Source organism: Nomascus leucogenys, chromosome 10 (genome assembly GCF_006542625.1).
Source record: "Nomascus leucogenys isolate Asia chromosome 10, Asia_NLE_v1, whole genome shotgun sequence".
NCBI classification, from domain to species: Eukaryota; Metazoa; Chordata; class Mammalia; order Primates; family Hylobatidae; genus Nomascus; species Nomascus leucogenys.
The window spans coordinates 80,480,118-80,506,847 of NC_044390.1; the positions used below are offsets into that span (position 1 = coordinate 80,480,118).

Consider the following 26,730-nt stretch of genomic DNA (forward strand, 5'->3'; position numbering starts at 1 on the left):
GAAGGACCCCACCCAGCTGGTGTCCTGGGGCTGCCACCATCCCTTCCCTCATGCATGAGTCCCCTGAGCCAAGCTCAGGGTTGGTGGCGCCCAAGGGAGTGGACGCAGGTGGAGGAGAGGCCCTCACCTGTCTTCACCGCGTGGCGTGTGGAAGGCAGGGCCGGCATGTTCTGAGGGCGGGGGCTGAGGCACGCGCCTGTGTGTGGAGGTGACAGGTGTCCTCCTTGCTTAGGTTGTTTAAGTTGAAGGAGCGCTACCGCAATGTGCTGGACACCATGTTCGAGCTGCTGCCCCGGATGGCCAGGTACTGCCAGCCCCCACCCCGGCCTGCAGGTCCAGGTGCCGTGTGGCAGTGCCCCGTGGGGGCGGGAGCCGAGTGGCAGTCGGGGGACAGGAGTTCCACAAAGGACTGCAATCGAGGGCCTGACGGGGCTCCAAGGAGCCTGGAATCTTGACCGCCACAGGTCTCCTGGGCACCATTTTTCTCCACTGACCTGTCTGACATATTTAGTAGGGAGGGCAGGGAGCTGTCAACTCACTTACCGCCTGTGTCTACGTTCACAGGTAAGGGGTCACCTGTGAGTCTACCTTCACAGGTAAGGGGTGAATCTCTGGGAAAGGGGCATTTGTTCATAGCATCCTGACTTGAGCCATTTTTCACCCCAGAGCTGCCCCATGAGGCCCCTTCCCCGCAGGCACTTTCCAGTTGGTGAACCGACCAGGGGCATGGCCCTGCAGTCAGCCCCGCGGGTCCGAGGAGGCCGGGGCTGCAGAGGAGCCGTTCCCTCCTGCCGGCCCCGCGTCACCCTGCCCCTGTCGCCCCACAGCCTGGGCCTCACCCTGCTCATCTTTTACTACTCCTTCGCCATCGTGGGCATGGAGTTCTTCTGCGGGATCGTCTTCCCCAACTGCTGCAAGTGAGTAGGCCCCACCCAGCCCCAGGCAGCCTGCGTTTCCCGGGCAGAGGGCTGGCCAGGGCCAGGATTGGTGTCCTTGTGGCCTTGGGGTCCTCGGGGATGTTCCTCTCTAAGCAACCCCCTTGCTTTGCTTTCAGGGCTTAGTTGAGTGCAGTGAGCTAAATGAGGGGCCTGGACTCGGGGTCCCTGTTTCTCCATCCCCCAGGCAGGGTTGGGAGCTGTCAGCTCACCCTCTGCCGAGGGCTGGAGGCCACCCCCACAGTAGCCTGGGTCCCGAGGTCAAGTCCCATGGCTTCCTCCCACTTCTCTTCTGCAGTGGCTGGGAACCTGGGCCAAGACCAGTCTTCTAGGGACAGCATCGTAGGATAAGACAGACGGACACGTGCAGGAAGGTCATGGTGCTCAGGGATGGGGAGCAGAGAGTGAAATCTCCCATGAGCACTCCCTTTCTCCTGAGCCGCCACAGTGAAATCACTGCACACCGCCATTCATTCATCTTCAATTGAGAGAGTCCTCTTACATTTGGTCTTTACAGCCTCAAGCACCGATGAAGAAACAGTTTTACAAAGACACTGGTAGCTTTGAGACCCAGTTTGAGTGTCAAGCTTGGTCTGGAACCAGAAGCCTATAGCAGTGGGTCCCAGACTTTAGAGCACATTGCAGTCACCAGAGAGCTTAGTGCAAGCTCCAGACCTCACCCGTGCGTCTGATGCGTGCGTATGGGAGGAGGCTCCCTGGTGGCCCAAGCACTAGACTTTTGTAAACAATAGCGTGGATATTAACAGAGCAGCCATAAAAGATTGGAAGGAAAGTGGCAAATAAGAGCTCCTCAAAACAGGGCCAACCTTTTCAAATAGTTGCTCAGGCCAAGTATCGGGGAAGCCCCAGTAGGGAATTCCTTCCCTGGGGCTGTGGCCTAGTGTCCAGCCTCAAGAGCGGATCCTAGATGGGGCAGGTGCGGAGGAGGCCCTTGCCTCTCCTCCCTCCCCTGCAGGCAACGGTGAGAGAGAAGGCCCCGCCTGCAGCAGACAACTTCCAGGTGACAGAGGTGGGTCAGGCTGGCCAGGGGCTCCCGCCAAGCCCAGCAGGCAGGAATAACCAAGGGCATTCCCCAAGCAGGGACCCAGGCATGAGGTGGAAAGGGTTAGGCAGGAAACCAGGCTGCGGGCAGAACAGAAGGATCCTTGGCCAGAACTCGGTTTGTTTCAGACTTCTGTCCTCTCTGGAGGTGAACGATCGCCTCGTGACCCTCCCTCCTTTCTCCCTTGTGCTCCGGCCAGCACGAGTACAGTGGCAGATGCCTACCGCTGGCGCAACCACACCGTGGGCAACAGGACCGTGGTGGAGGAAGGCTACTATTATCTCAATAATTTTGACAACATCCTCAACAGCTTCGGTGAGTGGGAAAAATCACAGGGGGCACGTTCCCTGAGGACCCCACCCTTGTCACCACGGGTCCCAGAGGTGGTGTAGCAAGTGTCTGGGCCTCTCCCTCCAGCACCGAGGGCCACACTTTCTGGAAGCCTCCCTGGCCCAGGTGGAGGACGTGGTCTGCCCAGCCTTGGCAGTAGAGTCCAGGCTGGATCCCGGAGCTCACTCAGTCGCCTGATTCCACTCTTTCCTGATATTTTCTCAGTACTGGGGAGGGGAAGAGTTGCAGGCTTAGCTGGGCGGGGTCCCCTTATCACAGTGCCACTTGCAGAATGGGACCCAGCCACACCACTGCTGCTGCAGCTGCACTGCCCCCTGGCTCAGACTGCCCACAGCCCTCTGCCCACTCCCATGAAGAGGCGAACACAGCCAAACCGCCTCTCCAGAAAAAGGGTGTGCCCCCATGACACCCCAGATCTGCACCCAGTAAGATCCAGATGGTCTGGTGTGGCACAGGCAGAGGGTGTGTTCTCTTGGGGACAGGCCACGATGTCCTGTGGAGCCGGCGCCCTAGGAGTGCCTTGCCTGGTCTTTCCTGGAGCTCACAACCCAAACGGTCATATGGTGACCCCCTCATCTTAGCACATGGCACCCAGGATAGGTGGCAAGAGGCCACTTGAAATTGACTTTGAAGTGGGGTCTCATCAGGATGCTTCTTTCTCTCTTCCCTCGGCAGTGACCCTGTTTGAGCTCACAGTTGTCAACAACTGGTACATCATCATGGTAAGAGCTCGGGCAGCTCTGGGGGTGTCTTCCCGCCAGCCCTGGGGTCGGCCCTGGGTCTCCCCCAACCCAGAGTATATCATTCTTCCCGTAGCCTGCAGGGCTGGGGGTCTTGAGTCATGCTGTGTTGGTGTTCAGTGGGGAGGCCACAGGATGGCTGGGCCCCAGGAGGCACCCCTCCCAGCGTTGGCTGGACTGAGTTGTCACTCCCGTCTCCCTGCATGTTCCCAGCAGCCAGGAGATGCCACTTAGACTCTGGGTCTCTGTCCTGTCTCGCCCACTGTAGAGATGACTTTTCCCTCTATTGAGAACGTGGCGAGCATTACTGATCTCTTTATTCCATTCCTTAAACTTCCCCGACTCCCAGCCCTACTGGGATAAAGGCTGCCCTGGTTCTGGATCCAGCCGTCCAGGGGAGCGGCCAGGGCTCCTTCAGCAGTCAGGAATTAGTCAGGAATTATGTTAGGCCCAGAGGGGCAAGCTGCCTCTCCTCCGTCTCTCACAACCAGCCACAAATCAGGGTGGGGTCTCCGGGGCCATGGAGCAGCCTGTGTAGACGGGGACCTGCCCTGCGTGGGCACCCCCTCACTGGCTGCTTCCCTCGGTCTCCAGGAAGGCGTCACCTCTCAGACCTCCCACTGGAGCCGCCTCTACTTCATGACCTTTTACATTGTGACCATGGTAGGTCCCGGACCACAGAACACTCTTTGTCCTTCGTCTTCCACGTCACCAGCTGCCCCTGCTCTTCAGGCTGCAGCGTCAAGGAGTGGGGCCGGGTCCCATCTGGCCGGGCTCTGTTGGGCGTGGGCTACGCAACCACGGACACCTACCCACCCTCCTCCCCTGCCTCTGCCCCTCCCTCCCTATCCCTGGCCAGGTGGTGATGACGATCATTGTCGCCTTTATCCTCGAGGCCTTCGTCTTCAGAATGAACTACAGCCGCAAGAACCAGGACTCGGAAGGTCTGTGCAGGGATAATGCCTTGGGCATTTGATGTCTGCCACCTACCCAGCTCTGTCTGTCTGGGTGGCTGTCCAGCCAGCCATCAGACTGTCATTTTTCTGCTGTCTGGTTGTCCAGCTTATCTATCTGGCTTGTCTTTCTAGATCTTGTATTTGCACTGATTTTCAAATATTTAATGTCAGAAAACATGATCTAACTTTAAAATAAGACAGAGCATGTCATAGTTTGAGAAAAATCAAGAAGTAGAGAAAGGCTTATGTGGCAGCAGCAGCCCGTGCCCTGCCTTTCCCTCCCGTCCTCCAGAGCTTCTCCTTCTTAGCTATTTCTTCTGTTAGTCATCTCCACATTTCTCAATAATAGGTTCACACTACGGTTCTTGATTTAAATGGTGTATATATTGTTTATGGCACAGGCAAATCGTATTCCTGCTGCAAAATGGATGGTGCTGGCTTTAGTGACTGCCTCACTCTTCCCAGATTGCACAGCTTTCTGTGTACTGACCCTCCCTTCTTCCCAAATTCTCCATCAAAACTGTCCGCACTTGATCTCTTGAGCCCAGGAGGTCAAGACTGCAGTGAGCCATGATCACACCACTGCACTCCAGCCTGGGCAGCGGAGTGAGATCCTGTCTCTTAAACAGAAAATCCCGTGCCCACACCTGTTACTTCTCATCCTCAGGTCTCTGTGCTATCAGACCATCTGACCATTTTCTCTGTGCTTAGAGGCCCCTTCCTGAAACCCTCTGGCTCTGTAACAGCTGCCAGCTAGACCTGTGCTCCTGACATCACAGCAGAGGGAGGGGGAGGGAAGGGAGGGCCGAGGAGGAGAGCAGGACACCAGTAAAGTGTCGGTTTAGAGAGGGAACCTTAAGACCCCCTGCAGAGGGGGGGCAAGGAGGTACGAGACCCAGCCAGGTTGGCGGCTCCAGCCCCGGGCTCTTCCCACACCCACCCTCCATCCCTGCAGTTGATGGTGGCATCACCCTTGAGAAGGAAATCTCCAAAGAAGAGCTGGTTGCCGTCCTGGAGCTCTACCGGGAGGCACGGGGGGCCTCCTCGGATGTCACCCGGCTGCTGGAGACCCTCTCCCAGATGGAGAGATACCAGGTGAGGAGCCCAGGCCCCGGTCCAAAGGAGGGAGGCAGGTTTCAGCGTGGGTGGCGTAATCCCTTCCCTCAGATATTGGTAACATTTTGAGTGACACAGTGGCAAAAGCCAGAGAAGTGGGAGAGGCCAGCTGTGGTACCAGGGGTGGGACCTGAACATCTGCAGCCGAGCCCTGCAGCCTCTGCTCTTCCTTAGCAACATTCCATGGTGTTTCTGGGACGGCGATCAAGGACCAAGAGTGACCTGAGCCTGAAGATGTACCAGGAGGAGATCCAGGTAGGAGCCTGGCTGACCACCCTGCAAGTCCTCCCCCAAGCTACGTCCTGGGCGGGGCAGGGAGCTGCTCTCCGGCCCTCTGAGTAGAGGGAGAAGGCTGGTAGAGAGATGTGGACTGTCCATCGGGACCACTGCTGGGGTTGTGTGGAACCTGAGCGGGGCTCACTCAGCCTTGAACCCTTGACTCGTGCCTAGCAGAGGCAGCTATCCCACCTGCCTGCCGCCATATGTCCCTGCCCCTTATGAATTCTCCAGAACCTCCTCTCCATCTCTTACTCTGAGTCAGCTGCAAACTCAAACATGTGTAGCAAGAAACACAGTGAGCAAAGAGGAAAGAGCGGCGACCGTGGTGAACTGGCAAGGATGTGCCTGTCCAAAGGAGACAGCCTCCTCCCAGCTCCAGGATGTGCCTGTCCAAAGGGGACACAGCCTCCTCCCAGCCCCAGCGAGTGCTGCCCAATAGGAAGAAGGCCCTACTGTGGTCGGGCCGCTTGGTGTTTTGTTTTGAGATGGAGTCTCGCTCTGTCTCCCAGGCTGGAGTGCAGCAGCACAATCTAGGCTCACTGCAACCTCCGCCTCCTGGGTTCAAGCGATTCTCCTGCTTCAGCCTCACGAGTAGTTGGGACTACAGGCACACACCACCACACCTGGCTAATTTTTGTATTTTTAGTGGAGACAGGGTTTCACCATGTTGGCCAGGCTACTGGGACTGCTTGGGATTGTTCATAATTGGGTGTTTTGTTTGTTTGTTTGTTTGTTTTAATTGATGGTATCGCTCTGTTACCTGGGCCGGAGTCCAGGGCGCAATCCTAGCTCACTGTAGCCTCCAACCCCTGGGCTCAAGTGATCCTCCCCACTCAGCCTACCCAAGCAGCTGGAACTATAGGTGTGCACCATGACACCCTAATTATCTTATTTTCGTAGCAGTGAGGTCTTGCTGGGGTCTCAAACTCCTGGCCTTAAGCGATTCTGCCACCTTGGCTTCTAATTTAAGAAAAGGCAGGCCAGGCACGGTGGCTCACGCCTGTAACCCCAGCACTTTGGGAGGCCAAGGCAGGCGGATCACTTGATGCCAGGAGCTCGAGACAGCCTGGCCAACATGGTGAAACCCTGTCTCTACTAAAAATACAAAATTTAGCCAGGCCTGGTTCCGTGCACCTGTAATCCCAGCTACTGAGGAGGCTGAGGCAGGAGAATTACTTGACTCCAGGAGGCAGAGGTTGCAGTGAGCCAAGATCATCCCACTGCGCTCCAGCTTGGGTGACAGAGCCAGACTCTGTCTCCAAAAAAAAAAAAAAAAAAAGGCAGAATCAGATGTTTTTCTTTTTTTTGCATGACCTCCCAATCTTTACATATTGGCAGCTAAGGAAAATATCTCACACAAAGCACTGTGTGGGCTGGCACTTGGCATGGTGCCTTCCAGACCATGGGCCACCAGCACATGAGCCCTGCAGGGTCTTCTCAACCCCCTCAGGGTTGCCAGGGCTCCGGGGAGCCTCTCCCACACCAGCTATGGTGGCTTTGCTCTGTTTTCTGGCATTCTAATAGCTTAAAGCCCTTCTGTTTCACTGAAACAGTGACAACCAGGGTCCACACCTGAAAAGTGGGGGGTGCTGTCCCCAAAGCAGCTTACACATTCTTCAGGAACACAAGAGACTCAGGCAGTGTTCTTTGGGCTGATGTGCAGTGGCTCCCTGAATCTGGTGTCACAGAGACATGGAAATAATAGAAGCGTTTGACCTTGGGCAAGTCACTCCGTGCCTCCCTGTCCGTGCAAGGGGATGACTGTGCAGCAACACCCATTCAGATGTGGTTGGAGGGAGGTGTGCTGCCCTCGGCCTCTGCTCTTCTGCCTGTCCATCTGCTCCAGGCCTCAGTTTCCCCCTCTGTAAAACAAGGGGGCTCAGAACTAGGCCATCTCGAAGCTCTAAGTCTATGGGTTCAGTCTTTTAAAAGATAGGGTAGGGTCTGCTGGCGCACACCTGTATTTCCAGCCACTTGGGAGGCTGAGGCGGGAGGATCACTTGAGCCCAGGAGTGGAAGGCTGCAGTGAGCCGTACCTCGCCACTGCTCTCCAGCCTGTGCCACACAGTGGGTCTCTGTCTCCAAAAAAAAAAAAAAAAAAAAAAGGAAATGTGGGGTATATTTAATTCCTTAATTACCTGAATACCGCAGTCCCTGAAAATGTCAGAGGTTATAATCATGGCCTTAGGCGGGTGCACTGTTGGATGTTTTCAGAATGCCTTCACATTCCTGTTGGAGGGTGAAGGTTAGGTGAGGTATTCAGCACAATACAGCTCTGAGCCTCGGTGTCTCAGCTGTGAAACAGGGACACAATTCCTGCCAAGCTCAAAAGGGGTCACTCGGGGGGCCCTTTAGTGAAGGACAAAGGTTATGCTCACAAACAAGGGGCGAGGGTTGTTCCTGCCTGGGCCTGTTAGAGAGCTGTTAATGTGCAAGCCTCCAGACACTAGGGAAAGATTTCATTGTCATTTTTGCCTCTGGGGCCATATTCAAAATTCCCAGCATTTCTGGGCCTGTGGCAGGGGAGTTTCAGTGCCAGCTGGGTGGGGCTGGCAGCCCTGCCCCCTCCAGCCTGGATGCTGTGGGCTGTGTGACCTTGGGGGGTGGGCGGGGCAGGGGGTGGGGTGCAGCCCTCAGCGCCCCTTCTGCTCTCTTCTACAGGAGTGGTATGAGGAGCATGCCAGGGAGCAGGAGCAGCAGCGACAGCTCAGCAGCAGCACAGCCCCCACCGCCCAGCAGCCCCCAGGCAGCCGCCAGCGCTCCCAGACCGTTACCTAGCCCAGCGCCCGAAAGCCGTCTCTTCTATGCAATAACACAATAGTATTACTCTACTGCGATGTACGGAACTGCGGTGTGTGTACACATACTCACGTATATGCACATATTTATACACAGGAAGAAAGAAGACAGACAAGATGGAGCTTGGTTTATAACCACCTTGCCCTGTCTTCCTTAACTCCAGAAGCCAGTTTGGTGAGGGGTGGGGTGCGGCCACCAGGTCTGAGCTCTTCCTACTGTGGAAGGCTCCAGAAGCCCCTTCACAAGGAGACCCCTCACCTGGATCCAGTCGACTCTGTGGGGCTTGCCCCCCGCGTGGGCTGGTCTCCACTGGCCACGTCCAAAGCCGTCACTGCTACTGCTTCAGGCTCACGTCCCCCCGACCTGATGGCGTGCCCGTCCCCTCTCCCTGCGGCCCATGCCACAGGTTTCTGCGTTTTGCTTTAGGGACAGAACCACTTAGGAAGGAAAGAACTCCCGGTCTCCAGGGTGGTATTTCAGTGTCTGTGATAATGTCATGCAACACCTCTTCGGGGACCAGTGCCCAGGATCTAATGGGAAGCGGAATTGGGGCGACTGTGCCCATGTGGCCAGAGCTCAGTTAGCCAGTGCTGGGCAGCCACAGATTATACTGACCAATCTCCTCCCTGGGCTCTGCAAGCCTCCCACCCAGCTTTCTCTGGCTTAATCCTTGTTGGTGAAAATCCTTCCACAGTGGCCTCCTTGGGGACCCAGACCCCGGAGGAAGGGGCATGAGGCAGGAAGTGGGGCCGATGTCTGCAACCCAGACCACTTTGTGGAATGGGCTCTCAACCAAATCCCTTTTTTTGTGATTTGCCCATTCAAGCAAAACAACATTTTGCTTCATTAAGGATTGTGCTAAAGCCGATACCAGGTCCTTCACACGTGTGCACTAGGAACAGGAGCGAACAGCACAGAGAGACGCTCCCGGTGGGACGCAGCAGCCCTGTGGCCCCGGTCCAGCTCCCAGCCACCCTCCCTGGCTCTGCTCACACCAGAGATTTCGGTAGCAGGAGCGGTTGGTGCAGAAGTAGGTTCAGATGAACCTCAGTTAACGTCGCCACCCTGCCCTCCCGCCATAGTACCCTGTAGGAGCCCTGTATGACATCTGAGCGTGGTGGAGGTAGGAGGGTTGCCAGCTGCAGTGACCCTGCCACAGAGGCAGGGTCAGTGCAGAGGTCGCTTTGGTTCTGCTTCCCTGGGCCACAGAACGGAACACAGCACAGGAGCCGCAGCGGCAGGATGGAGGGTGCGGAGGGCAAGGAGTGCACTGCTGGGCATTCCTGGCCAGCCCCAGCCCTCTGGTGCCTGCTTCCTGTGACTTCAGAAGGCAGGTGGACAGAGGCTCCCTCTGGCCTTGTCCTTTTCTCAGACACAGAACGGGCAGGGTGGCACCCAACCCCAGGGGAGCAGTACCTGGTCCCCCAACCCCTCCTCCCAACCACCTCCAAGGCCAAGCTGGGTCCCATAGCCAGCACGGCATGGTTCTCCCCTTCCCCCCTTCCCAGGTCAGGGGAGTTGGACAAGTGGCAGTTGTTTGTTTTTAAAGCACAGCCCTTTGGGGAAGCAACACATTATTGAGAATCACTGTGATTCCCCCGGGAGTCAGACTGGCTTTGTCCTCATCCTCTCTGGAGGGCCACGAGCCATCACCGGGAGCTCCACGTCGAGCCCTAGGCCAGAACCCCCTCCCTTTCACAGAGAGGGAACTTTATTGCACAATTGGGTGCCTTTTAGCTTTTGTGTGTTGAAATGGGCATTTTGGAAGCAAGGGTCAGGGGACAGCTTCTAAAGGTGTGAGTCTCTGACCTGAGCATCTGGGCCTTGCCTCGGCCCTTCCTCCCCAGGGGTGGACACCTGGAGGGGCCAGCAGTGCCCCGGGGTCTGCCCAGGGGAGTCGAGGCCCCCAGGTGGGAGGGCCTATTCCAGGAGGAGTGGGACCTCGGCCGTCCAGAGCGAGTTAATGTGTCCATCCGCCCAACCCTGTCCTGAGAAAGGACCTGGTTTTGGCCAGGACCCAACAAATGCCCAATGGCAGCAGTGTCAACAGACGAGAGTCCAGCCAGGGTGGGTGCCCTTGTCATTGAGGTTAGGGACAGCAATCCCCAGGTTATGCCTGGCCCCACCCAGCAGGGAGTTGGGGTCCCCCCACAGGCTGTGAGCTGTGGGCCCTGGGATGTGATTTAGCTCAGATGCCCTCTCGTCCTTGATGTCACGGTTGAGTGCACCCAAGTGGCACCCACTGGCGGCCAGGGGCACAGCCTGGTGGTGGCGGCAATAGAACTGTGCCCCTCCTCAGCTCCTCGCTTCCCCTCCCACAGCCCCAGCCTTACTCCACCATGCGGACAATCATTTTGTACGGATCACAGGAGCAATGCTGTACGGTTTTGTACATTGGTGGTTTGTTTCCTAGAAAACCCACTGTGTCTCTGGATTTCTAGCTTATTAATAAAAGAGCCTCTGCTTTGTAAACATGGCTGCTGACTCTTGACTTCTGTGGCTTTGGGTATTGTCAGGAGAGTGGCCCCATCCAAGGCCATGGCCATTCCTGATCCTGCCTCAGCCGCACCCCGAGCTGTGCCCTGGGGTCAGCCACTCGGCACTGGCCCCAGGTGAGGAAGAACTGGTAAAAGTTGGGGGTGTCATTTTCTCTACACTTGAAATTTTGAATTTTTTTTTTTTATTTGGAAAAGAGAGTTGAATCCCTTTTCTTTACCAGCATAAGGCAGTCAGGCAAACCTAAGAGTTGCTTATTTCGGCAACATAAGGCGGGGTCACTGCATGACAGCAAGAAGGCACGAGTTCCCCTCATCTGTCCTTTCCCAGCTCGCAGGCCTTGGAACCCCGCCCAGGGCCCCCCCGAGGGAGGCACAGGCACAGTCCTACCGACTCCTGCTTGGCAGCTGGAGGAGCCCAGGTTCCAGCACAAAGGAGTTTGTGGATAGTCAGGGGCAGAATCCTGGAGGGAGTGCCTGAGCCACCATCCCTTGTGGCAGCTGCTGGCGTAGCAGTGCCTCGGGCTGGCGTCGTTTTGGGAGCAAGTGGGTTCAGTGAAGTGTATTGCCACGAATGGCACCCGCTGCTTTTGGCTTTACTAACGTGGCAAGGAGAAATTCAAAATTAAGTATGTCTCGAATTCTGTTTCTGGCAGATGGTGCAGCTCTGGAGCTCAGCCCTCGGCGGCCTGATTCCCAGGGGTCCAAGCCACCCTCGTTCTCTGAGTCAGGGTTGGGCAGCCACTTGTGCCCTGAGAAGGTGCCAGAAGGCCTGAAGCCCAGGCAAGGGGAACGGGCAGTGCCTGTGTCTCGGGGGTACCTCCAGCATGGCCTGGAATACACCCAGCCATCCCCTTCCCCCAAACTCCAGCCCTTCTCAGAGGGGCTCTGGGGGTCATTCAAGGGGGCCTTTTAGCTTCTCTCTGGAACCCTTTGTCCAGAGCAAAGCCCAGTTTCTAAGGTCCCCATGGCAAGGCTGTTGGGTGCTGGCAGCAAGAGGTACAGAGCAGTTCTCCCAGCTCACAGATCTCCAGCAGCGAGGGCCACAAACTCGTGCCCACAGAGGCCTTGCAGAAATGCTCCGGTCCCTGGGCTTCCCCCAGCAGGAGAGGCAGGGCTCCTGCCTGCAGTCAGGCCGCAGCACTAAGCGGCTTCAGTCACATGCTTTTCAGGTGAATCACTCCAAATTCAGTGAGGAGGGCCACGACAAGGAAGTTCAGGTAGAAGAGGAGCAGGCAGAAGCCGTAGATTCTGCTGAGCTGGAAGCACTGCAATGGGACCGAGACCAGGGAGAAGACGAGGCTGAGCCCCAGGGCGCCTGCCAGGACCCACACCAGCAGTCCATCTGGCTCCAGCTGTGGAAGAGTGAGGGGAGAGAGGCTGGGTCACTGCCCGTTACAGGCCCCGCCCCATCTGTGGCCAACACAACAATGCAGTCTCAACAACAATGCAGCCTCAACAACAATGCAACCTCAACCATGCAGCCTCAGTAACAATGCAACCTCAACAATGCACCCTCAACAACAATGCAACCTCAACAATGCACCCTCAACAATGCAGCCTCAACAACAATGCAGCCTCAACAATGCACCCTCAACAACAATGCAACCTCAACCATGCAGCCTCAGTAACAATGCAACCTCAACAATGCACCCTCAACAACAATGCACCCTCAACAATGCACCCTCAACAACAATGCAGTCTCAACAACAATGCAGCCTCAACAACAATGCAGCCTCAACAGCAATGAACCCTCAACAATGAACCAAATGCAGCCTCAACAACAATGCAGCCTCAACAACAATGCAGCCTCAACAGCAATGAACCTCAACAATGCAGCCTCAACAACAATGCAGCCTCAACAACAATGCAGCCTCAACAACAATGCAGCCTCAACACAATGCAAGCCTCAACAACAATGCAGCCTCAACAACAATGCAGCCTCAACAACAATGCAGCCTCAACAATGCACCTCCAACAATGCCCTCAACAATGCACCTCAACAACAATGCAGCCTCAACAACAATGCACCTCAACAACAATGCAGCCTCAACAACAATGCAGCCTCACACATGCAGCCTCAACAACAATGCAGCCTCAATAATTGCATTCTCGACAATGCCCTCAACAACAATGCAGCCTCAACAATGCACCCTCAACAACAATGCAATCTCAGCCGCGCACAGTGGCTCATGCCCGTAATTCCAGCACTTTGGGAGGCTGAGGCAGGTGGATCACCTGAGGTTAGGAGTTTTGAGACCAGCCTGCCCAATACAGTGAAACCCTGTATCTACTAAAAATACAAAAATTAGCCAGACATGTCGGTGTGCTACTGGGGAGGCTGAGGCAGGAGAATCACTTGAACTCAGGAGGCGGAGGTTGCAGTAAACTGACATCGCGCTACTGCACTCCAGCCTGGGTGATGCAGTAAGACTCTGTCTCAAAAAATAAATAAATAAAATAACAACAACAACAATGCAGCCTCAACAATGTTTGAGGGCACCAGCTGGGGGCCAGTTGAGGAAGACTGGCCTGCAGCAGCCCGGCCTGCCCTGTGGGATGGCAGGCCCCCCTCCTAAAGTTACCCAGACGTGGCCCCAGAAGTTTCCAGATGCAGAAGCAGCAGGGCAAGGGAACCTTCTCTTCTGACTTCAGCCAGGTCCACCTGCCTGGGTGCCTCTCCCCTGCCTCGAGTCAGATGTCATTATAATTCCCTCTGTTTTTAACGCTGAACTCTAGTCAATGACATGCACAAGCGGATGTTCACCACTTACTGTGAAGTGCATCAAGAAACAACATGGATGCATTAGGCCGGGCAGGGCGGCTCACACCTGTAATCCCAACACTTTGGGAGGCCCAAGTGGACAGATCACTTGAAGTCAGGAGTTCGAGACCAGCCTGACCAACATGGTGAAACCCCGTCTCTATTAAAAATACCAAAATTAGCCGGGTGTGGTGGCACGTGCCTGTAATCCCAGCTACTCGGGATGCTGAGGCAGGAGAATTACAGGCATGAGCTACCACACCCGGCCAAGATGTCCTAGCTCACTCAAAGTCATGCAGCCAGGGACTTAAGTGATGGGACCCAGATCCAAAGCCAGGGCCTTCCTGCCCCTTCCCCGTCAAGCTACATCTTGGTTATATACACTTGTAAACTTACAAGGAGTACTCACCTTCACCTCTGTGTGGCTCCGGGAGATCTGGAGCAGGCAGCCCAGCCCCACGCCCACGAGGATGTCTGCAGCCCAGCTCAGGAAGCTTTGCTGGAATGGCCTGCACATAACCCAACCACACAGCCCGTTCCTCCTACTGCGTTCATACCCAGGGCTTGGGATGCCACTGCAAGAATGAACTTGGGCCAGGCACAGTGGCTCATGCCTGTAATCACAGCACTTTGGGAGGCCGAGGCAGGAGGATCACTAGAGGCCAGGAGTTTGAGACCAGCCTCAGCAACAGAGTTGAGACCCGTCTCAAAAAAAAATTTGGTGGGGGTTGGAGGTAGAGAAGTGCAGTGGTGTGAACACGGCTCACTGCAGCCTCGACCTCCTAGGCTTAGTGATTCTCCCACCTCAACCTCCCAAGTAGCTGGGATCACGGGCACATACTACCACGCCTGGCTAATTTTTTAATTTTTTAGTAGAGACGGGGTGTTGCTATGTTGCCTAGGCAAATCTCAAATCCCTGGGCTCAAGTGATCCTCGTGCCTCAGGGTCCCAAAGTGCTGGGATTACAGGTATGAACCATCGTGCCTAGACTTACAAAATAAATGAACTTACTTGGCTTTCTTTATGATCTATGCCCAACTCCCCCGAACACCCTATCTGAGGAGACCCTATCTGTTTAGGTCTTTAAGAAGATGGATGTTGAGTACGTGTTGCAGTCAGTCTCTGAGGATCGAACACCTTAGGGTGCCAGGAATGCTTGGTGCATGTAAGCACTCAGTAGGTGGGGAAACCGAGGCCAGGAGAGATGAAGGGACTGCCCCCAGTCCCTAGAGGGAACTGGTGATGGTGTGTGGGCCGAGGCCATCTCTAGGGGTCGTTCAGGGCTCCCTCCTTCCCAGCCAACCTGGGAGGTCAGGCTGGACCGCAGCCCGAAAGCCAGGAGTAGGCCTCAATGGGCACAGAAGGGCCACCAAGGGCCCTGCTCAGCCTGGGAGTTAAAAGGGCAGGCATCACGGTCTCTGCAGTTAGCCTGTTTTGCCGGCCAGCTGCTCACACCGCAGCCCCTGGTGAGGCTCTGTCATCGTGGAGCCTGGAGAGAGTGGCCCTTCAGGCACTTTGTGATCATCTTTCTTTCCTTAGCAGCCAACAATATCCACTGCTGGCTGGATGCCTGCTGTGTGCCGGCCACTGTCTGGAACCCACGACCATCTGGTTTCAAAGCTCTTTCTCTTCATAGGCCCAGGCTGGCTATATCCGTCTTTTCTATGTAGACCAAAAGTTGGCAAACACCAGCCCTCCAGCCAAATTTGGCCCACTAACTGCTTTTATAAATAAAGTTTTATTGGAACAGAGCCATGGCCATTCACTTATGCATTGTCTGTGCCTGCTTCTGCACTACAGCAGCAGAGTTGAGTAGCTGCAAAACCACCTGCACGGCCTCCAAAGTCTAAAATATTTATTCTTTGGGCCAGGTGTGGTGGCTCACGCCTGTAATCCCAGCACTTGGAGGCTGAGGCTGGCAGATCACTTGAGGTCAGGAGTTTGAGAACAGCCTGGCCAACATAGTGAAACCCTGTCTCTACTAAAAATACAAAAATTAGCTGGGTGTGGTGGTGGGCGCCTGTGGTCCCAGCTACTCAGGAGGCAGACGAGGCTGAGGCAGAATTGCTTGAACCCGGGAGGCAGAAATTGCAGTGAGCCAAGATCATGCCACCACACTCCAGCCTGGGCAACTGAGCCAGACTCCGTCCCCCACCCAAAAAACAAACAAACAAACAAAAAGAATTCTCTGGCCCTTTTAGAAAAAGTCTGCCAACCCCTAACATAGACCATGACATGTCGCTATGAGCAAGAGAGAGAGGGTCCTTCCATAGGACACATAAGCTCATCCTGTGGGCACCTGCTTATCATACCACTCACTGTCCTAACAATAATAGCTGCTGTCTGCTGAGCCCTTACCCGGGGCCAAGAATTTCATTCACCTCACTGGATCCTTACAACACCCCTCGGAGGTTAGCACTCCCCAAATCCCTATTTTAAAGCCTTGGAGCCTGAGGCTCAGGCAGCCAAATTACCTGCCCCAGGTGTTATGCCGAGGGCCAATCCCCAGGGTGGGGCACGGAGCACCCCCCACCCATGGCTGTGACACCAGTGCTAAGGCCAAGAACAGACCACAAAGGATACTGAAGATGATGCCACCAAAGCAGGCGGAGAATGCCATCCGCGGGTAGCCCTGGCGAGCCAGCGTGAAATCCGAGAAGGCATCTGCGCAGGAACAAGAGGGGCCTGCAGTGGTGAGTTGCTTCCCCCACCCTCCCTGGTCATCCACGCCTTCATTCTCACCCAGGGTCATTCGGGCAACAAACACAGATGGATGCCCATGTGTGCCTGGGCACTAGCTGGTGGGGTGCTGGGTGAGGGGGCACAGCATCTGGGAAGACACACTTCCCTCCTTAATTCCTTTACCCCACTCTTTCACACCAGGAACAACTTTGCAGGTGTGAAAAACGTGGCTACCAGCTGGGTGCGGTGGCTCACACCTGTAATCCCAGCACTTTGGGAGGCCAAGATAGATAGATCACCTGAAGTCAGGAGTTCGAGACCAGCCTGGCCAACACGATGAAACCCTGTCTCTACTAAAAATATAAAACTTAGCCAGGCGTGGTAGTGGGCACCTGTAATCCCAGCTACTCGGGAGGCTGAGGCAGGAGAATTGCTTGAACCTGGGAGGCAGAGGTTGCAGTGAGCCAAGATCACACCATTGCACTCCAGCCTGGGCGACAGAGCAAGACTCCATCTCAAAAACAAACAAACAAACAAAAAAACCGCGGCTACCAATTTTTCAAAGTCTCATCTGCTGCGAACATGCACAGCACCTCCACGTGAATAAGAATAAGGTGCTCAAAAAGGTAAGTGGGAGGAGGGGCTAGATTTCAGCTCCCTCATCCTCTTGTCTGGATGCTCTGGAGCAGTGCATAACCTGGCCAACCACACCTGGCTGCTACAGCTAGCGAAGGGTGTATGTATGTAAGTGTGAATGCCTGCATGTCACACACCCGTGTACACATCAAGCACGGCTGGCTGCAATGGGCTCCATGTCCTGCCCGAACTCTGGGAGCCACCGAGCATCCCCACATCAGAGAGTGGGGAAACAGCAGGGGCCTCTATAGAATTTCTTGGTCTACCTGCAGTCAGGGCCATCTCACCCCGATGCTGGCCACTCCACAGTGACAGGGGACACTGCACAGGTGTAGAGGGCAGACACCCTGGACACTCCTGCCCAGATGCGACTCTGGCTGGGGGAGGAAAGAGCTAAGATGTGGCCGCACTCACCCCCACTCAACCCCACCCGGCCCTGAGTCACCTCCAATGCTGTTCCCCCAGGCCAGCAGCGTGAGCCCCAGCACAGTGTTGCTCAGGCGGAAGACAACGCCCAGGGACCGCAAGATGTTCACCACCTCTGTGGCGGCCGCGTTGATCCACAGGGCGCTGGTCAGAAAGCCCAGGAAAGCAAAGAGCTGTGGAGGGAATGGTTTGCTGTGGGACCAAGGCCAGCCCCAACAGGGACACAGCCTCAGTTCCTCACCTGTGAAACGGGATGATAACAGTATCTACCTCATGAGCATAATTATTATGAGTATAAAACACGTTACTATATGCATTGGTGCCTGCACATAGTTAGTGCTCAATAAAACGTGAGTTCAATATTATTTTCTTTTTTCCTTAATAAACTCCCTTTCAGGCCGGGCATGGTGGCTCACACCTGTAATCGCAGCACTTTGGGAGGCTGAGGCGGGCAGATCACCTGAGGTCAGGAGTTCGAGACCAACCTGGCCAACATGGTGAAACCTTGTCTCTACTAAAAATACAAAAATTAGTCAGGCTGGTGTCACACACCTGTAATCCCAGCTACTCGAGAGGCTGAGGTGGGAGAAGCTCTTGAACCCGGGAGGCAGAAGTTGCAGTGAGCCTGGATCGTGCCAGTGTACTCTAGCCTGGGCGACTGCGTGAGACTCTGTCTCAAAAAAAGAAAAACAAAAAAGAAAAACAAAAAAACCTCCCTTTCATATACTAAAAAAAGTTATTATTTTGTCTGGAAAGGGTTCCTTATCAGTTTCATCAGATTTCCAGTCTATGAACCAAATACCACTCATCATCCCAATAAGTATCCCTGTACTCATTAGCAGTCACTCCCTAGCCCCACCCCACCAGCCCACCTCCACCACTACTCTGCTCTCTGTCTCTCTGAATGTGCCTCATGGACATTTCACATCAATGGAATCCCACAGTGTGTGATCCTCTGCTGCAGTCTTCTCTCACTCAGCATCATGTTTTCAAGGGTCATCTATGCTGTGGCACACATCGGTACTTGAAAAAATAGCGAAAGACAATTTTCCCTAAGTAGTAAAAGGCGACTTCCCTAAATGATCCATTTGCTGAAAATTCAACACCCTTCAGTTGGTACATTCATTGAGAGTTTCCAAAAGCAAAAACTAAAATTTTAAAAAATCATTAAGTACTAAAAAATGAAAATTTTAAGTAAACTTTTTTTTTAGGACGATGTCTCACTCTGTCACCCAGGCTGGAGTGCAGTGGTGCAATCTCAGCACACTGCAAGCTCCGCCTCCTGGGTTCAAGCGATTCTCCTGCCTCAGCCACCCAAGTAGCTGGGATTCCAGGTGCCCACCACCATGCCCGGCTAATTTTTGTATTTTTAGTAGAGACAGGGTTTCATCATGTTGGCCAGACTGGTCTCAAACTCCTGACTTCAGGTGATCCACCCGTCTCGGCCTCCCAAAGTGTTGGGATTATAGGCATGAGCCACCACGCCCAACCAAAATAAAAATATTAAGTAAACTTTTTATTTTTTTTTGAAACGGAGTCTCTGTCACCCAGGCTGAAGTGCCATGATGCGATCTCAGCTCACTGCAACCTCTGCCTCCTGGGTTCAAGCAATTCTCCTGCCTCAGCCTCCCGAGTGTCTGAGATTACAGGTGCCCGCCACCACGCTCAGCTAATTTAATATTAAGTAAACTTTTAAGGAAAAAGTCTGTGGACAAACCCCTAAATATTCCTTAGAGTGCCTAGACTAGGCAAAATGGAAAAAGACACCCAGAAAGGCCATATCATTCTATCCCCGGAATGCCTTTAGAAACCCAAGGCTGGGCGCAGTGGCTCATGCCTGTAATCCTGGCCTTTGGGAAGCTGAGGCAGGAGGATTGCTTGAGGCCAGGAGTTTGAGAGTAGTCAGGGCAACATAGTGAGACCTCATCTTTACAAAAATATACAAAAATTAGCTGGACTTGGTGGCTTGCGCCTGTAGTCCCATCTACTTGGGGGGCTGAGGTGGGAGGATGGCTTCAGCCCAGGAGGTCGAGGCTGCAGTGAGCTATGATTCTACCACTGCACTCTAGCCTGGACAACAGAGGGAGACCCTGTTTCAAAAAAAAAAAAGGAAATCACATATTGTAGGATTCTATTTATATAAAACGTCCAAGATAGGCAAACCCATAGAGACAGAGAGTAGAGTCGTGGTTGCCAGGGGCTATGTAGGGAGTGGGGAAATGGGGAGTGACTTATGGGCATGAGGTCTCTTTTTGGGGTGATGAAATTCTCTAAAATTGCTTGTGATGATTACACAACTCTGTAACTATAATAAAAAACATTAAATTGTGTACTTTAAATGGGTAAATTGTATGATATGTGAATTAACATCTCAACAAAATTAAGCTATTACCAAAAAAAAAAAAAGAAAGAAAAAAACCCTGTGCAGATACAAAAACTCTCAAAAGCAGCTTTAAAGTTCAGTTACCTGTCTTTGTGTGACTCCTGATCAAACTGGTCAAAGTGCCTCAGAGATGCAGACACGACATCTGCGTGGGAGACCTCAGCATCCCTCTCCCCCCATCTCGGAGAGCCCGGGCTTCTTACCCAGTGAAGCGTGGGGGGCTGGCTGTCAGATGTGGCAAAAAAGGTCACTGAAGCCAAGGCTGTGCCTGCGATCACCACCACGACCCAGACCGGAACGAGGCCGCCTATCTCATAGACACCGTCTGCAAAGGGAGAGAAAGGGAGCTGGTACCTTCCCAGCTGCCACAACACCCACTTACAATGGACTGTTTGGATGTCAGGTAGACACTTCCTATCTGCCCAGCCCTGTCCTAGACACTTCATGGGGACAGAAAAATTAAAAATGCAGCCGCTGCCCTCAAGTTAGTCACATTTGAAAGAAAAAGAGAGACACACAAAAAAGACCCTCTCCAGCCTGTTGCTGTGGAACTAGGATAGGAATGGCTATAACCACTAACACCATCACCCTCTTCCACCTCCATGGCAGACATCACCAATCAAGCACAATACTTCCAACCAACTGCATTTCAAGGCAGCTCCCTCCAGCCAGGGATTACCAGTGGCTCCATGAGATGAATGGCACCAAGCTCCATGAGATGAACCTGACAGTCAAACCCAGCCTCTTCACTGAGAGACACCCAAATAAGCCCACTCTATCATCCAATCCATTAATAAATATGAAGGTTCCAGAGGCTTCATATTAAACACCAAAGGGAGACACCCTAAGGTGAGAACACTCTAGAATTCTCCACACATCACCCTTTTCACCACTAGGAGTCGGTACTAGTCTTAAAGACAATGAATGGTTCAAGTGTTCATATACCTGCATCAAGACCCTTCTTTTGTTATTTTCTTAGTCTAGCTCATGGCTCCCAAATGTCAGTGGGTTTAAGAATTACGTGAGGAGGCCGGGCGCGGTGAGTCATGCCTATAATCCCAGCACTTTGGGAGGCCACAGCATGCAGATCGCTTGAGCCCAGGAGTTTGAAACCAGCCTGGGCAACATGGTGCGACCCCATCTCTACAAAAAAAATACAAAAATTAGGCTGGGCACGGTGGCTCACACCTGTAATCCCAGCACTTGGGGAAGCTGAGGCAGGCAGATCACCTGAGGTCTGGAGTTCGAGACAAGCCTGGCCAAGGTGGCGAGACCCCGTCTCTACTAAAAATATAAAAATTAGCCAGGGGTGGTGGCACACATCTGTAGTCCCAGCTACTCAGGAGGCTAAGGCGGGAGAAACACTTGAACTCAGGAGGTGGAGGTTGCGGTGAGCCGAGATCGCACCACTGCACTCCAGCTTAGGCGACAGACCAAGACTCCATCTCAAAAAAAAAACAAAAAGACAAATTAGCTGGGCGTGGTAGTGGGCACCTGTGGTCCCAGCTACTTGGGAGGCTGAAGTGGGAGGATCATTTGAGTCCCGGGAGGTGGCGGTTGCAGTGAACCTAAATTGCATCACTGTACTCCAGCCTGGGCAACACAGTGAGATCTTGTCTCGAAAAAAAAAAAAATTATGTGAGTGGGCTGAATACACAAAATTGTGTACACAATATGTTATGAGTGATTGTCAAGGGGGATTTTTTTTTTTTTTTTTTTTTTTTTTTTTTTTTAGACAGGATCTCGTTCTGTCAACCAGGCTAGAGTGCGCTGGCACAATCACAGCTCACTGCAGCCTCAAACTCCTGGGCTCAAGCCATCCTCCTACCTCAGCTTCCTGAGTAGTTGAGACTGCAGGTGTGTGCCACTGTGCCCAGCTCCTGAGATAATTTGCCAGCATGGGGTTTTGACCTACAGTGCCGGCTTTGGATCCAGACACCTGGGCTGGAAGTCCTTTCCATGTATTTGCCACTTCTGTGCTAGAGAAATTTTAGGAGGTGGCTGGGGCGTGAGGACACTGAGGATCTGAGCTGAGTGTTAAGCAGAGAGGGGTGCAAGGGCTCTGTGGGAAGAGGGGAGTTGAGTAAGATGGAATCAAGCAGATCAGGAATAGCACAGAAAAGGCTGTAGGAGGCAGTTGGCTCAGAGTCTCAGAGGCCTTGGCTGGGTGCGGTGGCTCATGCCTGTAATCCCAGCACTTTGGGAGGCTGAGGCAGGCGGATCGCCTGAGGTCAGGAGTTCAAGACCAGCCTGGCCAACATGGTGAAACCTCATCTCTACTAAAAATACAAAAATTAGCCAGCTGTGGTGGCATGCGCCTGTAATCCCAGCTACTTGGGAGACTGAGGCAGGAGAATCGTTTGAACCTGGGAGGCAGCGGGTACAGTGGGCCAAGATCACACCACTGAGCAATGACAGCCATGGACTTTTCCCAAGAGGTACTGGGGAGCCATGGAGGTCTTTGAGTGGAGGAGTGACCACAACATATGAAAAGCAGCACTTTACAAAGATGGATCTTGGGGGATGCCTAGAGACGGGGAGGCTGGAGGCTGCTGCTGGGGAGGCTCACCTTGAGTCACAACACCCCCTCGGGCTGGGAGCCAGTCCAGGGGTTTTCTCTAGACAGTGCTCAGCCCAGACGGGGGTCAAGAGGGCTTTAGCCGGAAGCAGTCTTTCCCCAGGGTGGACCTGCTACCACTAGATGGTGTTAAGGCCATGTGATCAAGATACTACATGCTGCAGAACCATGTCTCAGGAAAGAGATTCCTTCTTCAGTTCTATCATTGTATCAAGGAGAGAGTTTCCATTTGGTGCTAATAGGACTTGATCAAACACCTGCTATTCTCCCTAATACAGGCTTCCAGCTCATGGGCTTGACTCAGGAGGACCGAGTAAGGCGGTTTACTTTTTTTTTTTTTTTTTTTTTTTTTTTGAGACACAGTCTCACTCTGTCGCCCAGGCTGGAGTGCAGTGGTGCAATCTCAGCTCACTGCAGCCTCTGCCTCCTGGGTTCAAGTGATTCTCCTGTCTTACCTTCCCGAGTACCTGGGATTACAGACGCCCATCACCATACCTGGCTAGTTTTTGTATTTTTAATAGAGACAGGGTTTCACCATGTTGGCCAGGCTGGACTCGAACTCCTGACCTCAAGTGATCCTCCTGCCTCGGCTTCCCAAAGTGCTGGGATTACAGGCATGAGCCATCATCACCAGTCGGTGGTTTACTTTTATTGTGTTTATTTTTGCAGTTACCTTAAATTTATTGGAAATGATGCAATTCTACTACAGTTTCCTATTGATGCAGGTGACACAATTTCCTTTTCAACAAATTTGCCTTAAAAAAAAAAAGTCTGAAGCTGGGTGCAGTAGTGCATGCCTGTAGTCCCAGCTACTCAATGGAGCCCAGAAGTTCAGGACCAGCCTAGACAATACAACGAGCTGATTTAAGAAAAATATCAAATGTGGCCAGGCGCGGTGGCTCACGCCTATTAGCTCAGCACTTTGTGGGGGATGAGGTGGGTGGATCACCTGAGATCAAGAGTTCAAGACCAGCCTGGCCAACACGGTGAAACCCTGCCTCTACTAAAAATACAAAAATTAGCTGGGCATGGTGGTGGGTGCCTGCAGTCCCAGCTACTCAGAAGGCTGAGGCAGGAGAATTGCTTACTCCAGAGATGGAGGTTGCAGTAAGCCGAGATCGTGCCACTTCACTCCAGCCTTGGTGACAGAGTGAGATTCTGTCTCAAGAAAAACAAAGAAAAATATCAAATGTAATAGTACAGAGTAAGAGAAAAATTGAGAAGATGGTCTGTGAATGACTGATATGTGGGAATCACTCTTTTAAGAAGCCACAACGTTGGCCGGGTGCAGTAGCTCACGCCTGTAATCCCAGCACTTTGGGAGGTTGAGACGGGTGGATCACGAGGTCAGGAGATCGAGACCATCCTGGCTAACACGGTGAAACCCTGTCTCTACTAAAAAAAATAGAAAAAATTAGCCGGGCATAGTGGCAAGTGCCTGTAGTCCCAGCTACTAGGGAGGCTGAGGCAGGAGAATGGCGTGAACCCAGAAGGCGGAGCTTGCAGCGAGCCGAGATCGCGCCACTGCACTCCAGCCTAGGCAACACAGCAAGACTCTGTCTCGAAAAAAAAAAAAAAAAGCCACAACACATACAAAAATTAGCCAAGCGTGGTGGCAGGTGCCTGTAATCCTAGCCACTTGGGAGGCTGAGGCAGGACAATCACTTGAGCCCTGGAGGCAGAGGTTGCAGTGAGCTGAGATCGCGCCACTGTACTCGGGCCTGGGTGACCGTCAGACTCCGTCTCAAAATAAAATAAAATAAAATAAAAATAAATAAATATATATGCCACGACGCTTGTGAAAGCAAGTCCCTGGACTTGCCCTGGCCTGAAAGGCAAGGCTTCCCTGCTGTGTAGAGAATGGATGGAGAATGGAGGGCTGTGATGAACCAGACGGCCCTAGGGGGTGGCCCTTTTCAGCTCTGAGTCACTATCAATCATCTCTCCTCCTATCTGCTTCCCTCCATGCCTGCATCCTCCCACAAGCCGGGGGAGAAATTCACAGGGAATGTGGCAGGGAGGCTGTTTCATCCCGATGGAGTTTCATCCTGACACTGTTATAGCACACAACACCACGCCCAGCCATGCATCTGCACCACAGTCCTACCCCTACCTCCAGGCGATGCCCCTGGGCTGAGGGGGAGGAGCCTAGACGATAGGAAACAGACAGCATGAGATACTAAAGTTAGACAACAGGAAGAAACCTGGGTAGCAGAAGTTAGAAGATGTTGGACAAGCCTGAGCATTTTCTTGGCCAGAGCAGGGCAAGAAAGAAAAGGACATTCTGGGGCAGATGGGGAAAATTCAAATGCCAGTGGGGACCAGCCAGGTCACACAAACGAGGGAAGGAAGCTCAGCCAGGGGCACCCAACAGGCAATGGAGGGGACTGTGATGATTTAGGCCGCAGGCACCCCATAGGGGGCGCTCCTTCTCTGCTCCAGCCAGTTTTGCCTTCAGGAATGTGGCCCAGATCTTGAGAAGCCAAAATCCAGATTTTAATGCAAAATCCCCCAATTTTTCAATGCAGGCAAACAAGCCAGAGGGCTGGATTTGGCCCTGGGGTCACCTGTTTTGCAACCTCCATCTGGGGCCAGCAAGATTGGATCAACTGACTGCAGGAGGTCCCCTGGGTGAACTTCCAGGCTGGTGTCCCTTATGGCACATGCGCATAGTAAGCGCCTGCTGTATATCCAGGTTTCTGCCTCTAGCCCAAACCTCCCTCACGTGGTTGAGAAGAAAACTCCACTGGCCGTGCACGGTGGCTCACGCCTGTGATCCCAGCACTTTGGAAGGCCGAGATGGGAGGATCACTTGAGGTCAGGAATTTAAGACCAGCCTGGCCAACATGGTGAAACCCCGTATCTATGAAAAATACAAAAATTAGCCGGGCGTGGTAGTGCACGCCTGTAATCCCAGCTGCCCGGGAGGCTGAGATGGGATGATCGCTTGAACCTGAGAGGTGGAGGGAGGTTGCAGTGAGCTGCGATCGTGCCACTGTACTCCATCCAGCCTGGGTGGAAGAAAACTCCAGAACGTGGGAAGGAGTAGGAAGGTGGGTTGGCCCGGGGTAGGGGATACTCACAGGTCCCCGACTGCAGGGTCAGGACCACAACCAGGGGGCTGATCACCAGATGCAGACAATTGAGGGGCCGTTTCCAGTTCCGGTCATCCTTGTCCGGGTCCACGACGGGGACTGTGAGGAGCAGCAGGAACTCCACAGGCAGCTGTCAAGGGGGCAAAGGTGGGAGGGTGTCAGCAGGGAAGTCTGAATCCCAGCCAGCCATAGACGGACTTCAGTGACTCAAGGGCTCGGCCGTTCATTGCTGAAGCACCGACTGTGTGCGGGTCCCAGGCTAAGCGCCTGGTTGCCTCTGGCTACTGGGATAAATGACCACAAACAGAGTGACTGTCAACAGCACAGATGTATTCTTGGACAGTTCTGGAGGGCAGAAGTCCTGAAGTCAAGTTGTCAGCAGGGTTGTTCCTTCTGGAAGCTCTAGGGGAGACTGAGGGTCCTTCCAGCTTCCAGGAGCCGCCTGCCTTCCTGGCCCCACGTCATTCCACCCTGTGCTCCTGTCGCCACTTCTCAGTCTCTGACTCTGACCCTCCTGCCTCCCTCTTTCCCTGTGCCAACCCCTGTGATGACACTGGGCCCACTGGATAAGCCAAGCTCATCTCATGACCTTTAATGACGGCCGGACGCGGTGGCTCAAGCCTGTAATCCCAGTACTTTGGGAGGCCGAGGCAGGCGGATCACGAGGTCAGGAGATCGAGACCATCCTGGCTAACACAGTGAAACCCTGTCTCTACTAAAAATACAAAAAATTAGCCGGGCGTGGTGGTGGGCGCCTGTAGTCCCAGCTACTTGGGAGGCTGAGGCAGGAGAATGGCGTGAACCCGGGAGGTGGAGCTTGCAGTGAGCCGAGACTGCTCCACTGCACTCCAGCCTGGGCAACAGAGCGAGACTCCGTCTCAAAAAAAAAAAAAAAGAAAAAAATCTTTAATCACATCTGCAAAGGCCCTTCTACCATAAAGGTAACATATTCCCAGGTTCCAGGGGTTAGGATATGGATGTCTTTGGGGGGCCACTAGAGGGCAGAGCCCCAGGTCAAGCCATCAGCCAAGCTCCATGCCTCAGTTTCCCCATCAAATCCCAAGTCATATATTCTGAGAGGGTCTCAGTGGACCCCAGGCCCTCCCCCTCGTAGAGCTGGAGAGGGTAGCGTGGCCACTGTCTTGCTGCTGTCACAAGGCTGTGAGCCTGGCTCCAGGACCCTCCTACCTTGAACACCTTGAGGGCTTTCCAGTATGCTGATTTCCTTCTCCACTTCATGTAATCCAGGGGATTGAGGGCCCGGACCAGGATCTGAGCCGTCGTCTCCTGGTAGAAGACCAGCGGCCGGTACTCGTCACCTGTGTGCAGGGGGTCGGGTGGTGAGGTGTGCCTGCGGCTGACTTGCTCTCCAGGAAACCTTCCCCGCTCCATCCCACCAGTCCTCCCAGCCCTAGGGGAGGAGGAAAAGCC

At 53.7% G+C, this 26,730-nt stretch overlaps 2 protein-coding genes across 5 annotated transcripts in view; one reads left to right on the forward strand and one right to left on the reverse strand.

Annotated features, from left to right (window-relative positions):
* The window catches only part of TPCN1 (two pore segment channel 1), a 77,743-nt gene extending 67,032 nt beyond the window's left edge, over positions 1-10,711 (forward strand). For 2 of the 4 annotated variants that reach the window (XM_030821453.1, XM_030821454.1), the window contains exons 20-28: positions 233-304; positions 696-917; positions 2,198-2,313; positions 3,025-3,071; positions 3,684-3,752; positions 3,949-4,033; positions 5,001-5,140; positions 5,336-5,416; positions 8,102-10,711. In XM_030821453.1, coding sequence (XP_030677313.1) covers positions 233-304; positions 696-917; positions 2,198-2,313; positions 3,025-3,071; positions 3,684-3,752; positions 3,949-4,033; positions 5,001-5,140; positions 5,336-5,416; positions 8,102-8,218 — 949 coding nt within the window. In that variant the 3' untranslated portion in view covers positions 8,219-10,711. The remainder of the gene's footprint in view (positions 1-232; positions 305-695; positions 918-2,197; positions 2,314-3,024; positions 3,072-3,683; positions 3,753-3,948; positions 4,034-5,000; positions 5,141-5,335; positions 5,417-8,101) is intronic. The other 2 variants (XM_030821455.1, XM_030821456.1) reach the window with 1 other exon arrangement.
* Positions 10,712-10,891: 180 nt separating this feature from the next.
* Positions 10,892-26,730, reverse strand: part of SLC8B1 (solute carrier family 8 member B1) — a 34,255-nt gene continuing 18,416 nt past the window's right edge. The window contains exons 10-16 of the mRNA XM_030821457.1: positions 26,488-26,618; positions 25,288-25,429; positions 19,830-19,951; positions 17,263-17,416; positions 16,083-16,163; positions 13,908-13,972; positions 10,892-12,089 (exon numbers count right to left, since the gene is read on the reverse strand). Coding sequence (XP_030677317.1) covers positions 11,892-12,089; positions 13,908-13,972; positions 16,083-16,163; positions 17,263-17,416; positions 19,830-19,951; positions 25,288-25,429; positions 26,488-26,618 — 893 coding nt within the window. The 3' untranslated portion in view covers positions 10,892-11,891. The remainder of the gene's footprint in view (positions 12,090-13,907; positions 13,973-16,082; positions 16,164-17,262; positions 17,417-19,829; positions 19,952-25,287; positions 25,430-26,487; positions 26,619-26,730) is intronic.